Below are 17,421 nucleotides of genomic sequence, written 5' to 3'. Positions count from 1 at the left end.
TGAACGGAAACAATATAAAAAATCAAAATAAAATAATCATGCTATTCAGTGATTAATTTAAAATTAAATGCATCCGAGTTGCCATGTTCTCTTTCATATAACTTGGTTCATGTCTTGCTCTACATCCAAAAAAATATTTATTCATTACTTGATTTCTAGCATATGTTTTCTTAACGACTACATAATTCATCTTATGAGTACAAGGTGTAAGTTCATGTAAGCATGAGTAGAGATGTGCCGCTGAGAAAGTTCTCGTTCCCAGCAATATTCCCAGTGAGAATATTCTCGAGAACCGAGAACGCTCCCGGGAATATTCTCAGTGTTCTCGACAGAATGCATTTAGTTTTAATTTTAATTTTGTTGTTTATATGTGATATTATCTGTAATGTTTCGATGTTTTATTAACTGGGCGTTAAGACTAGTCGTTATAAACAAGGCATGAAACGTGTGAGTGAGATATTGCTGTCTTGCTCACTCTTTTCGTGGCGAACGCGTACCGCGGCTTTAGGACTCGGCTACGGTATTTGAACATCAGTGTGCCTCTGAGTTTTAAGGTCCTTGCCACCCTGGCGGATTGCAAGAGGATTCAAAGCGGATTCAAAGTGGATTTAAAGCGGAGTGGCTACGCGACGGAGAAGCCGCGTAAAAATATCGTAAAGCTTCCCAAAGGCTGCCCAGCCGAGCTGGATTCGATGATTGACTTTTTTTTCGAAGTTGGACCTACCTAACTGGACTGTTTGTCCCAGGTATACATTATTGTCAACAACCTCGAGTGTAGAGTCTCCAACTTATAGAGGAGTGGGTGCAACACGGTCTTTAGACATGATTTTTAAATCTTGTCCATGTTCATTTTGAGACCCACTTGTTAAGAGACTCTGTTGAGGCCATCGAGCATTGTGCCTAGATCTTCCACGATCTCAGCCATGACTACGATATCGTCTGATGTCTGGGTGATGTACTCGCCGTTGATATTTATGCTGAATCCGCTCCAGCCGTCTCCCTGTCTCACCCCTCGCTGCAACTGGATAGGTTTCGGGTCCTGATCTTAAAACGGACTGTCACTGTGGCGTGTTTGTACAAGCCTTTCAACTTTATAATGTATGAATAGTCAATTTGGCACAGTTGAAGAGACTGAAGCACTGCCCATGTTTCAAACGAATCGAAGGCTTTCTTATAGTTCACAAACGCAAAGTGGCTGATTATATTCCTTGATCTTCCGTATAACCTGCCGTTGCGTATATTATTATGGTATATTATGGTAGTTACTAAAGCCTTTTCGGAAACTGGCTTGTTCGGGGGGCTGAAAGTTGTCGAGCCTGCTTGCGTGACAATTCGTAATGACTATCGAAAACAGCTTTTAGACATGGCTCAGAAGCGAATTGGGTCTATAATTCTTCAACAAGGTTTTCTCACCTTTTTTGAAGAGGAGTATTACCATTCTTCTAAGTGTCAGATCAATCTAGCTAGCACTTATTTTCTATAAAAATGTGTCAAATGATCCGTCAGACAGGCTATCCACAACTTATCCAGAAGTGGCGAAACAGTCCCTTACTAAGCGATTGTGAAATATGCCCTTAATGTCAAATAAGAATAGTTTAAAAAACTAATAACACGCTTTTAATTACTAACAGCACTAAAAAGCCAAAAATCATCAGGACCCTGGACATCATCTAGTATTAAAGTGCTGGTAAAGATAAATCCAACGAACCCAAACTCGATGAGTTTCCGCCGTTTCGTTTAGGAGTTCCTATGGCTACCTCCTGACTCCATCATTAGGACCCTGAACATTATCTAGCACTTAAAGATCTCGAAAAGACATCCAATGAACCCAAACTCGATGTGATTCCGCCGTTTCGTTTAGGAGTTCTTTTGGCCACCTTCCAGTCCCATCATCAGACCAGCTGGTACCACAATATTGTATTGTCATTTCTTATCTACATATAATTGCCAAGTTTTATGATGATACAATACTTAGAAGTGCGTGTAATTCAGATTCTAAGATTCCATTACATAGTTAGTTACATACACGACGACCTAATAAGAGCGTGTTAAAAACGAAAAAATGGACAGTTACATTATTTAATTACGTGTAAAAAGAAATTTCTGTCATCTTACATATCATTAAAACGACATATCACGACGAAAAAAATAAAATATAATAAAGGTGCAGTTGCCAAGAATATTGCCGAGAAAGTTCCCGAGAATATTCTCGGGAACACTGAGAATATAGCCTTTCACTGCAAATAGAGTGTATTGTTTAATATACACTTATCTATTGACTTAATTTAATACTATTTTACTTAAGAAAGTTTGTTTATTTCCATGTGATAAACATGATTCTCAACCTTTCTCACTTAGGAGAACGCTCCCGGGAACACTCCCGAGAATATTCTCAGTTGAGAGAGCGTTCTCGGGAACGGCACATCAATAAGCATGAGTATTAGAAGACAATACCTAAATCTTGTACAGTCAGTCGCACTGGAACGTATTAAACCTTGTCAGCTTACAATAAAGTTCAAATTCTTTGAAAATGTACATTCCTTTATCTAGCTATACTACGAGTAGATGATTAATAAAGAAAAATATTAATTAGGCAGCATGTTAGTCGTTTCCGTTAATTTAATTGGCGTTTGTGTAATTGCAAGTGTTAGCTATTGGTATTGGTGGCCAATTACCGCTTTAACGGAGTTAGCGATGAGTGACGCGGTCTTCCGGTAGGTCTTGGTGAGGTAGTGCGCGAATCGCTCGTTCTCTGTCTCCTTGCTGCCCAGCTGCATGAACTCGCCCTGAACTAGGTCTGTCACTACCTGAAACAATCACGAATATTTTTACAGTCGACTGATTTTTGGCAATGTCTGAATTTTGGCTTTTTTAACAGAAACTTCATTGGGTCTATTTAGAAGTTTGTTTAAAATTGTTGCGCGTCATAATTAGTTATTATTATTAGTTAAGACCTGGTTTCCACCACAGAAAAGAGAGGACGAGAGTTGTGACCAATCAGATTTACGGACTAAAGCGGAGAGGTAATGTGGAAATGGCGAAATTTGATTGGTTATTCAAATCACATCTCTAGTCTCCTCTCCACTTTAGTGGGAACCGAGCATAACCCTACATGGGACGCTCTGACGAGTTCGACACTCCAACTTTTTTTTTGTAGGGTGACAGTAAATACTCTAGGCAACTCGTAGCAATTAAGCAAGTCAGTCAAGCAATAACAATAAATAACCTATCTATCATATTTAGCGATCCATGAAATATCGACTAAACGATTCCGTTTTTCAGCTTTGTCTATCCTGCTCGAGAACCTCATAAGAGAGAGATAGAAGAAGAAACGTAACCATTATAAAGACTAGAGTCTCCAATGCACATCTTACTTTATCACAGATTTGTATATCATGTCTAAAGAATTCTAAAGAAATTCGAAAAATGTAATAAATCCACGTGCTCATTTTTGGATATTACATAATCCACAATTTAAAACACGGTTTTTTAAATGCGGACCGCACACCCTGTAAGTAATATTGCCAGGTTTCTGTAACGATATTTTTCAGTTGTCGATCAAATCATGACCTAATGTTAAGTCAAGCGATTCGTTGCTTTTTAAAAAAGTTCTTTATTTCTAAAAATAGACTTCGCGTGATAGTTATAATACTAATGAGTAGGTAGTTAGCGACGAAAATATTGTAAATGCATCCATAAAACTAAAATAAAAAATATTTGGACACATGCCTGCAATGCAATTTAAACATCCACGCTCAATTGACTGTAGAAATAATGTTTCTTAATCTGTTTGGAAGTGGTAAATCATCCGATGACCGAACCCGATAATCGTGGGCACACTACAATCAATATAATAAAATATATTAAATATTAGAGTGCCCTTTTCTACTAATCTGAAGAATTAACTCATAAAAAAAATACGTAAGTTACTCGTATTTACATCTGTCAATTGGCAAACATTGTTTGCTAATGAAAAACAAGACCTTTATTGGTATTTTATATTATCATTTATATGTTGAAATTACATTTTAGCTATTGATTTATTTTTATGATATTTTCAAACAAATCATACGTGCATATAACAAACAAAATTGACATTGTGTATAAATAGCAACTATGTACACAGGACAGGATACCTTGATTGCTTTGAATGAATATTCAAGCTAAATAGTAAATTGCAACATAATAATATGTGCGTGCACACACGCGAATAAGGGCCTAGTGTGTGTTTATGTACGAGTAGGTATATGTAAGCAATTAATTAGTATATAATATCTAAAACACGACTTATAAAATCGCAATTAAGCTTAAATACATCAATAAGGGTTATTATTTTTCAAATTTAGGTTTTACTAAATGGCATGTTTAGAAAAATAATATTGCAATCAATAAATTTAACATTAATTCGTACAAATTGCTATAACATTATGAAATAAATGATTTATAAAAAAAATACATATTATTATTGATTGCAGCAGCAGTAATTATAGCAATTAAGAAGGTGCCAGGTAGGTTGTTGGATAATTATTTCATAAGTACATATTATTAATATAATTTAAATAAACCTTAAATATACTACTAAGGGCATATTGTTGTTTAGGCTTTGGTCAGATGGTGCACTGTAAATAGCATGTTTGTAAATCACGAAATATTTTTTTTACGTGCCAATTATTCCAAAACAATTACGAAATAAATAAAGTAATAATAAATCACTGTAGGCATAAGTTACAAGAATTCAATTAGGCGTTATTTGGCAACATTTAAAAAAATACATAAATATACTGAATGGTAGTGAACTGGCGTATAACACCCGCATGCTACGTTGAGAAAGACACCTTGAACCGGCTCGGTATCTCGTATATTAGAAGAAGGCAAAAAATAAAGCAAAGATAATTGTTTTCATGTTTTTTTACAGGCTGAAAATTAGACATTCGTAATTGAATGCATTGTCGTAAAAGGCAATGAGACAATGTATTTATGAACCTGTTGATTTTTGGTGACTTTACCTGACTGAGAACGAGTGTGACGTCATCGCTGCGCAAGCGAGCTATCATCATCGACGCCACGGCGAGGATGAAGTCGCCGGCCATCGCCACCTGAAAGTAAAGTAACACAAGAAATTATTTACTGCGAAACCATAGCAAAACATACAATCAAAAATGAAACATAGATATCGGTATCGATAATGATTGTTATAATCTATTATGAAATGTGTGTTAAAACAGATCGATGAACTCTACCAAAGAATGCTTAGGATTCCGATGGGAAGAGTTTTGTCTATTTTATCAAAATTTTCATCATCATCATAAATTTCCTTGGCTGAAATTGGAAGCTAATTTCGCCAGGAATCCTTAACTGTAGAGGTACTGCTGTTTTAACTCCAGTTTAAATTAATGTTGGTATAGATGAGAAAATATGCATTCATAAATCAGGTGACTTTGATTAATAAGCTTACAGTAATAACTACCAGGAGCTTTTTTGTATCCTCAATTTCTACCTTGAGTTAAAGCATTAAAAAATAAAGCAATTTTATTCCACATAATTTCTGCTTTAGTTTGATGCATTAGCTTTTGCGACATTTTTCTCACTAGCCATTAGATAGCGTTAATTACTTAAATCGACATATTTAGATCGTTGCAACACGGGCAACCAATTCGGCGTGAGGCGTACAACCGCATTTGAAAATTCAGTTCAATGACGACTAGTTACGATAAAGTAGATACATTACCCAAGATTCTTTAGTATTTAACGGGTTAATAAACTGAGTTTTGTAGATAATATATTTGAAGACACGTTTTACTGTTTGCTTTACAACTAATATAAGGTATATAAGGTAATTAACGAGTGATTAATTCAATAGTTTATACGTTTTGATGTTTTAAAATATATCACTCTTGGGTATAATTACTAAATAAATATCCTTGGATATTTAACACTGCATCTAGGGTTGCCAGGTGTCCGGATTTAGCCGGACATGTATGGCTTATTAGGGACTTGTCCGGCCAAAACTTATCTTGTCCGTCCTGTCCGGCTTTTGTTAGGCTCTCTAAGTGGCTGCCGCGCCCAGTCAAAACCACACATGCGCGTTCAGAATGTTGGGCTACCGATACTAAGCAAAGCTTGTACTATAGGTGCAATGCATAATTGTTGAAATAATGTTATTATAGTCACGCAAAACCATAATTTTGCAGGTTTATTAAAAGGTAAACAAGCATACTGCACGCATAACGACGTAAAGCATCGATTTGATTGTAAAATGTATCGGTGGCGCTCATTTCTCTTGCAGCTGTCGGTAAGAATGTTGGGAAAGTTGTGATGCGGTGGTCGGGCGCATACTAATGCCGCGCGCGCACGTTTCGCCGGCCGCTTCCGAGCCCCCGCGCCCCGCCCCCCTACGCGCCTGCTTAGGCCGTGTACACACGGAGAACAGGCTAAAATTAAAACTAAACAGCAGCGATGGTGAATTACGAACTGATTAAATCAACTTCAGCTGGATTTTATAGCCTTGCACGAATTTATGTAAATATGTTGCAGTAGAGCGTATTGAGCGTAAACATACAAATGTCAAATCAGGAAATTAGCAACCGCCTGCATTGTTTGTCCACTCCGCATACCTACTTATACATTTACATAACGCCTTCTTTTTAGAGACTTGGCTAAAATGGCTAATGTCAATGACTGTCGTAGCTGCATTTGAAATTACTGTACAATGTAGAGTCGCACATCCAGGTATGCTATACAAGGGCACGGGGAAGTACCAGCATACAGATACTATCTACATAATTTATACGCGCCCTTTACATGAATAAAGTTATTCCCCTTTTTATTCACAATAATAAAACATGAACTAATCATGAAAGTATCGAACAAGACGTTTAAAATAGAATTAAATGGCGGCGCATGATCGGGAAATCCGACCTCGCGTAACGGGATAAGGCGAGGCAAAAAAAGAAGAATAAAACATCAACCAATCGTGTGAACCAGGTCTAACAGTGGCACCCGCTCCGGGACCGATGACTCGGTGCTCATTAACAATCGCTGGACACTTGTTAGCCCACATCCAGTAACCGGCTTCCATTCACCTACATACTGCCGATACAGGAACAGGAAAAGCTGACTAACTCCGAGGAAGTAACTTGGAAACTGGACGGTAAGCATATACACACATTTGCCTGATAAGCTTTTGGACTTACGCCGAATATTTGACTGACAAGGACAGCGAACATTGGATACGAAACATTGACGAAATGTGCTAAGTACAAATAACACACTATTTTAGCTAATTGTCTCTATGTTTATAATTAAGTCGCAACAAGCAGTAATATACTTTTCTCTCTACAAATATTATTATTAACATAGTACTATTTACTTAACTTGTGTGGTTGAAGTTGTCCCACGAACGCATTTATTGTCATTAAACAAAGCTTGAAATGGAAATAAAAGCAATAAACAGCCCTATAATAGTTAAGTATTATTAATTAACTTAGGTTAATTGCGCCTAGTTTCGACATTTCTTTAAAATTGTAACTAGAACGATAACAAGACTCTACTTGTAGTGATATTTTATTGGGCTGGTTATTACAAACGAAGCTCGCTCATAATTCATAATTATTAACAGACAAAAAACAGATAACATTTTTAAGGAAACCACAACAACCTCGTTCCATTTTCGACACCTTAATTTTATAGATTAGATTGGAATTTACAATAATAAAATTAAATTATAATCAGATTTCCGACGATTACCCTTCGTGGACCACAGCGTAACGAAGTATGACCTTTCTGGGCATAAGGCGAGTTACAGAATGTGAAAGCGGTCGGGTGGTGACGCGGACGCGCGAGTGTTTCTTCCATCCAATGCGAGCCTGGCTGGAGGCACCCGGCTGGCACACTAAATTAATATTACTCGTATACAAACTCACAATGTTTACAGCCATAAATTTTTAACCGTGTCTACACGGCACCAGATAGAAATCTTTCGTCATTGATATAATCTTCGAGAGTTAGAGCCAGTTTACACCTCATTACGTTACGCTGTCAGTTTAGCAACTTAAGGCGCAGACCGCAGTTCAATGATCGTTCATTTTGATGAATACCTGTCGATTGTCAGATTAATGAGCCCGGTGTTTGCAAGCAACGGGATCGTATACGGGAGCGAGTGGTGGTGGCGCATATCGTATGCGGTCGGTTGCGCAAATCGCGCACGCATTAACACACTTTCCGCCGTCGACTAGCCGGACTAAAAACGCATCCGTTACACGCACGCGCCCCGCTCGGTGCCAGCACGAAACGCGCGGGCAACATCTAAGTAACCGATTGAATTCCAACATGAACAACCAAAATAATCTATCAGTACAAACCTGTTATTAGATGCCCATTCAACAGTCAAAGCGTCAAAAGTCCATTTTTAGGGTTCCGAAGCCAAATGGCAAAAAACGGAACCCTTATAGATTCGTCATGTCTGTCTGTCCGTCCGTCCGTCCGTCTGTCCGTCCGTATGTCACAGCCATTTTTTTCCGAAACTATAAGAGCTATACTGTTGAAACTTGGTAAGTAGATGTATTCTGTGAACCGCATTAAGATTTTGATGCAAAAATTTAAAAATAATAATAAATATTGGGGGCTCTCCATACTTAGAACTGAAACCTAAAATTTTTTTTTTCATCAAACACATACGTGTGGGGTATCTATGGATAGGTCTTCAAAAATGATATCGAGGTTTCTAAACCGAATAGTTTGCGTGACAGACGCTTCCAAAGTGGAAAAAAGTTGGTCCCCCCCCCCTCTAACTTCTAAAATAAGAAAATGAAAAATCTAAAAAAAACATATGATGTACATTACTATAAAAACTACAAACGAAAATTGTTTTGAACGAGATCTAGTAAGTAGTTTTTTTTAATACCTCGTAAATCGTAAACCGCTTATTACCGCGTAATCTTTCATACAAATAACTTAAATTAAAAAAATAATAATTTTAATTTCATAAATCAATGGTACGGAACCCTTTGTGCGTGAGTCCGACACGCACTTGGCCGGTTTTTTATGTTACCTACAACAATGGTACCCGCGGGGTCAACTTTGTTAACAAAAATTTATAATTTCTTGGTTAATTCCGTTTTATATCTACAAAAGATGCAACTCCCATAATAAGAGTGAAAGGCTTTCACATGAACGCGTCGAAAGTCAGCCCAACGTGAGCCACATGAATAATTTACCAGAAAAATCTCTACGATTTCACGCCAACTTAATTCTAAATGCGTTGTGGTTTCTATTCTGTAATTCATTACACCTATACATTGTAATGCAAGTTTGCACCAGGTTTGAATCACTAAGCTTATGTTGGTTTCGCACAGAAGACAACACTATAAATATTAATTTTCCTATTGAAGACTGTTGAGTTAAATCGTATGATGACGAACGAAAGATCTTTAATTATATTTTTTCAAGGCAGTAATGTCAATCACCCCGGATGATCGTTGGATTGTAACGAAATAATATGAGGATGTAGACAACGTTTAAAAAGTCGATTGTACTTTTTCAGTCATAGCCGTAATGAGAGGGGAATAACATAGTCCACGGAATGTCGTGTCGAACTGTCGATGCAAGCAGTAGGTATTTCATCGTAAATTATACGCGATGGTGCGCTATTGACTTTTTAATTTGAGTATAGGCGAAGGCCAGTATCAGAGCGGTTGCGACATTATTTTCATAAGGCAGTCTGGTGCGGGTAGATGTCCGCAGCGGCTGTGAGCGTGCGCCGGAGTGTCGCAAGCAGCCTTGACAGTGGGCGCGGGTGCCGGCGGGCGGCGCGGAAGGTGAATGGCGGGATGTTACGGCCGGCCTTGAATCCCCCCTTATCCTTCAAACCGCAGCCATTTCTGCACTGGCCGGAACTGCATCCACCTGCTTGACCATCGATACAGAACCAAAACATAGCTCTTCTGATATTACAGCTCTGAAAACCACAAAACGTTTCTAAGCTAATCTAAGCTGTACCAAGTATTGTTTTTTTGTTTTTCAATTCTAATATGTATGAAGTGTATAAATTATAGAGGACAAACTGATATCGATTCACTAACAAACGAATATCACCTGTTTGATTGCTTTGAAATAAAATCCAACTAATTATTCATGCCGAACAATATGTGCATAAAATATTATATTAAGTAGGTATGTAGATTTCTTTGCCTACGTTTGCGGTTATTACTAAGTAGTCGCCCTTGGAGTTCGTTTAAACTAAAATGTTGACAAATGCTCGTGCGTGCTAGTATTACCTAATTACAAGCAGCTGATACAAAAAACTTAAAACATAACAAAATAAAAGAAGCTACTATAATAGAAGTTCATAACATTACTGGACAACAATAGAATTGGAGGTAGTAGACTACGACACAAAAAAAATATCGAAGGACGTTTAATTAAATGAAATAAGACCAAGGCATAATAATATGCAGTTATTTTAAAGCAATTATGTGAATTATTATAAAATTGCTTTAAATACAATATTTACTTTGTATGACAAAGAAAATTGCAATTAGGAGTGGTTTATAAATCTTTTATACCGACCTACATTCAGCAACCGGTCCAATGACATTTTCCGAACATTACAAATATTCGTTTTGCAATCCACACACGTATAAATTGGTACTTACAGATATAAGCAATCAACCCCATAAAGCATGCTATTAAGTGCGTCACTTATAAACACAATATAACCAGTGAATTCAAAAATACATGCAGAGTTTCCCACTCATGTTTAAAACAACCCATTACCTATTACTTATTCTGTGCCATTACATATTATTTTACTATTTTACAGAAGAGGATATCATACTTCCAATTGAATCTGAGAGAACTTGCAACACCCAAGAGATGGATAAAAAATGTTGGGTTAGGTCGGGTACATAATCATCAGAGCGCAAATCTAATTCGCTCTTGGCTCGATTTCTTCAGTGATTACACACGGATTAAACAAATCAATCTAGAAGACAAGCCAGTGTGGTTTATGACCTAATAAAGTACCATAAAGTACGTTAATAATAAAGAAGAGAGTGTAAGGAAAGAATATAAAATATTTTTAAAACTAACATTAAATATTATACAAACAAGATTGATACACGTCGAATTGCAATCTATCGAACGCTCGTATCGAGTGAGTGGAAGGTCCGGTAGTTGCGAAACTCAGGGTATCTAGTGACGATTAGTGGCCGGGCGGGCCATCGTTTCGACATCTGTTAGGGCTCTTTTACATTGCGACTTTTTGCAGCGTAACAAAAGCAATTCAGTCGCGATGCAGCATCAATACAGTCGCAAAACATCTACCTTTACACACATGCGTTACTAAAAGCAGCGATGCAATCTGACTTTAAAAGACTCTCAACCGCGCGTTTGTATCGCTGCAAAAAGTCGCAATGTGTAAGCTCCCTTAGGGCGCGTACGCGCAGGCTAAATACCGGTTCTGCGCGTAACGTGCGTGTGCGCTGTGCCTAATTAATTAGTTACATCGACAGATTGTCCTAGTTGATTTACAGGTCTAACACTAAACGTGAGGCATTGTTGTTACATGCTTGAACAATAAACAATGGACGAGTTAGAAAACCATTTATTGAGTTATACAACTGTCTTTTTTTTTTGGATTCTGAATTGAACGTTTTAGGCGTCTGCCACAAATAACACTCTATCGATAAAACCTGTCAGTGCCAACGCTGCCTTAACTGTAACTTGTGAAACAGAGTATAAACATGTCACCAAATTAGTAGAATCTACGAGAAGTTCCGCGATTCACACATCTACCACGCCTCACGATAACGCAAGATGAAGAAGAACGCGTGACCTTGACATGGAGTCTCAAGGCTCTTGCCTCCTAAGAGTTACAATCGCTCTTGTAGTCAAATGTCAATAAGCATACAACTTAATCGCTGCACTGACGAAAGATCTCATTCATAGACCGAGAGGTGTGTCATCATCCTTCGATTACCAATCATCTAATTTAAACTTATTTTTTAATTAACTATCATAATATTAAGACGTAATAATTATAGCTTATTTGCATTTATTTTCCTGTTTATATGAAAAGGTACCGAAATATTTCTGAACCTTTGCTTATAAACGGGAATTTGCACAGGCTAATTCATCGATATCTTTTTTATATGTAAGTGCTATTTGAAAACATACTTCCATTATGATCCCAACTAAATATTTTCAATAGAGCGAAATTCAAACATGATATAAATATTTACAGAAATATACCAGGTTACGGCTACAAAATGGCAATATAAACTAACTAATTATACTCTTAGAAGGAGGTCAGTCGTTAAAATTGATTGAGCTCCGGGCGAGATTATTCTAAGTAGATTGGGAGATAAACGTTTTATTTGAAAAATTGTAATTAAAGCTGACATTTAATAACATAACATACTCATTCAATTACAGTTTTGCATGTAATAAACTACTTCAGCAAAGTAGTATTTATCAATAAATAACAGTGTATCATGATGTCCATCCCACGTTCAACATACGAGACCCGGGGCCAGTGAGCGGCGTCCGTTCCACATACAGCTCCAGCGGTTCCCACTTCTCACGAAACAGTTAAGCGACAAGTTTTACTTGAACTGTTTTCGCGTCGAATGCGTGTCACGCGAAGAAAGTGACCAGAACATTTTTACTTTTGATTGAGGACGAAGTAACACTCTTAAGTTGCATCATCAATGACACATCGTCGAGTATAATATTTGAACTTCTGTCATATGTTATTATTTCATTTCAAGCGAGAGCGCGTAAAAATTGTGTACGTCAACAGACTTGCAAATATTACAAGAATGTCGTAAATCCTCAAACTTGGATATCTTGAGTCTGTTCACACCAGTGGGTGTGCTTAGCCACAAGGTTGCAGGTGGAATGCCAGCGGCAGTAATGTCTGACCCACATCCCCTCCCTCGCTCCTTGTTAGTACAGTTACAAAGACCAGTTTTTTACTACACACTTTTATCAAATACTCGCAGCGGTGGGTCGTTTGAGGAAAGTGTTATACGAATTTTGCTTTCATCGGAACGTCGTCATACAATGAACCATCAATAGAAAGTAATAGTCCACCAGCTTTCATTCATATATTAATTTGTAAGCAAACAAAGGTGCCGGGTGTCTGAAATCGCAGCTTTGATTACACGTGCAAAGCTCTCCGTTGCTGATTCACACTTTACTGACCCGACGCTAAGAGGTGTGTGACATCTCACAATTGACTTGCATCCGTAAACTATGTGTGATGTCGCTTTAACAATCAGAGGTAATGAAGTAGCTCTACGCGTATTTTCTACGTCGCTACGAAGCTACGAACACAGCGTCAGTATAAGACATCAACGAGCGCTAGTATGAAAAGACTAATAATAAATATTTCATTTTGAAATTAGTATTACACAAAATAATGCTCAGCCACTGCTTAGAACAAGTCTATATTATTCTTCAACCGAGTGAAGGGTTTAGCTTCATACAGCCTTGATCAATAAATCTGAACCAATCTTTGGGTAGCGTGCGGCGGTAGCGCACTTCACAGGTGTCCGAAATGCACTAGAGGAAAGGTCAAGTTGATTATTATCGTTCACACCAAGAGAGGCATTAAATTAAAATTTAACACGAACTCCATATTTATTGCAATGAATAAATAAACGTCGCATTTACTTATCTGAAAAGTCAACGACCAGATCTTCTTACAAAAGAGTTATGACCTTAATTATGAGCTCTTTCTTCCGTACAACATTTACATATAAGTATAGTACACAATAATGCAACTCTTCCGTCTGAAAATCTTTTAATGGCATCACACAATCCGTCAAGAGTTCGTGACATTTAACATAAATATTACCAATTGCAGTACAAGGCGTGTTTGCCGACGATATTCATCTACATCAGTACTCGACGTAGTTATCAATTTTCATATAAATACCGATTGATTACCCCGGGTTTAAGGTGATAGTCGAGTATTTTTTTACATTTAAAAAAGTACATTAAAATATATGTCGAATAATGGCCATCGAAAAGCGTCCATAATTGTAGGTAAACGGTGAAGATTATAAGGGGTTAAGTACAAAAAAAATTATGGGAATCATCACTTTAGGGCTCATAATGAAACGGGCAATCGCATCCAAATCCTTCAAAGATCGCGGTCAAGGCCCTAATAAGAAAAAATCGAGCCGAAGAGAAAGTCGAGGTATTTGGTTATTCACTCGATCTTTTCCTCGGGTTATCCGGTTGCGTTCATTAATGTGCTTGTAGATTACTTCAGTTTACTTTTCGTTCAAAATATAGCTGTTTATTTTTTGTTAAAGTAATTACTGCTTCACATCTTCATAAAAGGATAATTTACTTTTTATATTATAATCTCTTAATGGAAGTAAAATACAAGGTATTATTATTTCCTATCCAATAAAGGTGCATTCGTTGCGTTGAATATTGTTGTGATACTTGTGATATTGAAGTCTCATAGTATATTTTAATTTGACAGATATCATTTATCAGTGTTTCTTACAAAAATACTGTCGAAAAAGTTAAAAAAGACTACGTTTCGCGGACACGTTAGAAAGTAATTGCGTAATCAATTAATATAAATAGAGGAGTAATATAGCGATATAATTTCGTAAGACTGCAAGTTCAATAACCTCGTCTCACATGTGAGCACATTGGTATCGAGTCTATGACAGATGCGGTGTTAACGCACTTGACGCCTGGCGGTGAAAGCTATCATCGATCTAGCGCTCGCGTCCTTGCATCTTACAGACAGTAAAAAATATCCATATAATTTTTTTTGCTGACGGTTCATCATTTATTAAGTTTAATATGCGACCTGCAGAATACATTAATCATACCAAATATCAAGCAGTAAGATCAGTGCATTCTTGAAGTGTTACAGGAAAAATATGATGCATTTGTTCACATGTATATGAGCCGGTAGTCACAGTAATATTTAACACTACCTGTGCTTGATACTATTCGTAAGACATACTGCATAACTGCAATAAAAACGCGTTCATTCAGTTTAAACTCGAGTCCAAAGACCTAGTTCTTTCCGCCGATAATTTGAGTGGGCTATATTAATCGTCTGCGGCGACTTGTTCTTACAAAGCAAACGCCGACATAATACGCAGCTGTATAATTACGTAACAGAGTAACGTTGCATACGGATATCCGCCGAATTTCATAAAGGTACCAGATTCAGACACAGTTACGTCAGAAATTATAGAAGAAAAATCCATGACTTTCGGTTGGTAATTTATTTTGCCTCTTATGTTTTCCGCCTCATCTGATTTTTGTTAAATGGAATTTAATTTTTTTGGAAACATCTACATGTACCCCTTACAATACAAGGAAACAAATTGAGCTCAATAAAATATGTGAAAAAAGATTTCTTGAACTATGACACAATACGCGACTTGTCAGATAAAATTAATAAATATTAACAAATTAATAATTCATAAGATGCTTTTCTACTTAAAAATACTATTTTCAACTTCAACATAGCTTCTTCAAAGTATTAACTATAGTAGGAATAAATTATAATATGCTATAATTTTAACAATTCTACCCACGCACTCGGTCCTCATTTAAACTCGCTATTTCAAAGCAAAGTACAGACGGTAGAACAATAAGGAACGAGACATATTCTGAACAATGGTCGCAGGTACGATAGGAATCTGCAATACGCTGCTGACGTGTTTTTTTGCATGATTCGACCAACTTTGCCTATTGTGCCGATAACTAAAGCAAACGCACCTTTAATTTAGAACGGACATTCAAACGCATCACAGAGGTTGACGACCTATTAACACAATGAACTTCTTTACGTCAACATTGGTTAAGTATCTGCGTTTGCATATGATCCTGCTTTAAAAGCATTAATTATTAATTTTAAGTTTGTACTTAGCCTTATGACTTATGAATGTTAATCAGAGTCAATTATTAATTACCTTAATTACGTAACGAGTAAATAAAGTAAGATCCACACACGCACGTGATGTGTTAAAGTTAAACAGACGCGCCTAGAGGCTGGCTCCGTGAGATACAATATAGTGTACATAGAGCTAATTATGGCAGTAAGAAAATTGCCTTAACAAATAAAATCAACATTTGGCATGTTTGAAAGACACAATTCAAATACGGTCGGGCGGACATAGTTCAGTGTTGACGTTTCGACGCCGCCACATTCCAAAGATTCAACATCCGTAATGAGAAAATGCAAAGCATATGTACATCCAGGATAGTGACAGCCTTGAAGCATGTTCACTAGACGCTAAATGCACTAAAGGCACCGTTCACGAGTGTTAATCCACAACAAACAGTCGAAAATAAAAAGTTGAGAGTGACTCTATATTTTAACTCAATGTTAAAGTCTGTCTATGATGATGGCTTTAATCGGATTCTTTTGATTAGAACTCGAGCTCGCGGGCAAATAGATAATTTTATTTTAATACATTCAAGTCAAAGGTCAACCATGAGCCAAATTGCACAACATTGAAGCTGCCTCTAGCCTCTAGGCTCCTAAGCTAAGAGTCGAGCGTTAAAGTGTGCCCACAATCCGCGTTGTTGATTCACGCGGCGTTCCAAACTTGAGATCACAACGCATTGCCGGAAGATGTTATTGCAGCACATAGGCATTTTATACGCGAAGGATGAAACGCGTCAGGCTTACTAGTCGCTATAATAAACTCTATGACGACAAAACCCTTTGTGTTGTTTAAACCATGATGACAAAGAATTTTTACCAAAATTTGTTTATTCTGTTATCGCCAACTCAACACTTTGCAATATTTCAATGAAACAAGAACGTTTGTAAACTCATGGGCATAGTGTAGTGTTACGAGATATGACAATACTGACGAATAACGCCTTGACCAAACTAATAGCCATAATGTATATAGCAAACATATTCATTTAGAGGATCCATTACACAATGATCGTGTCTCAAATGTTACTCGTACCTAGCTTGTTTACATGGCTCGTCGCACCTAGTAGGCACGACACCTTGCGTTCTACTTCAGAAACTCAAAACAGTGTACGTATTTATTTTTGTCAACCAATCGACATTGCTTTTCACATTTGAAAAAGCACGAGTTTAACACGGCTACTTAAAGCTAATTAAACACGCCTGATATACATTTTATGGGTTACACAGTCATGTACCGGACTAAAACAAGTTGATATCAAAAATTTGTTGGGTGTGAGGCGGTGCGGCACTTTCACCTAGGGTCGCCCAGCTTTCGGCCTCTCGCGGCTATGTGAGGCGCGTCTCAGACTCGCCGGCACTCTCCACTACTACGTATGTATCGTAAACACCGGCCACCGCTGTCTCGCTTCTTCGGCTGGCGAGAGAAAGGAAAGAAAATGTCGCTAATGGTCGCCTGCCCACAATACGTGGTAGTAACCCCGCCAACG

At 37.4% G+C, this 17,421-nt stretch overlaps 1 protein-coding gene across 1 annotated transcript in view; it reads right to left on the bottom strand.

Annotated features, from left to right (window-relative positions):
- LOC135073949 (all trans-polyprenyl-diphosphate synthase PDSS1) overlaps nucleotides 1-17,421 on the bottom strand; it is a 54,006-nt gene that overhangs the window by 9,498 nt on the left and 27,087 nt on the right. The window contains exons 5-6 of the mRNA XM_063968213.1: nucleotides 5,007-5,096; nucleotides 2,676-2,807 (exon numbers count right to left, since the gene is read on the bottom strand). Coding sequence (XP_063824283.1) covers nucleotides 2,676-2,807; nucleotides 5,007-5,096 — 222 coding nt within the window. The remainder of the gene's footprint in view (nucleotides 1-2,675; nucleotides 2,808-5,006; nucleotides 5,097-17,421) is intronic.

Source organism: Ostrinia nubilalis, chromosome 8 (assembly GCF_963855985.1).
Source record: "Ostrinia nubilalis chromosome 8, ilOstNubi1.1, whole genome shotgun sequence".
NCBI classification, from domain to species: Eukaryota; Metazoa; Arthropoda; class Insecta; order Lepidoptera; family Crambidae; genus Ostrinia; species Ostrinia nubilalis.
This window is presented reverse-complemented; position numbering and strand designations above follow the sequence as displayed.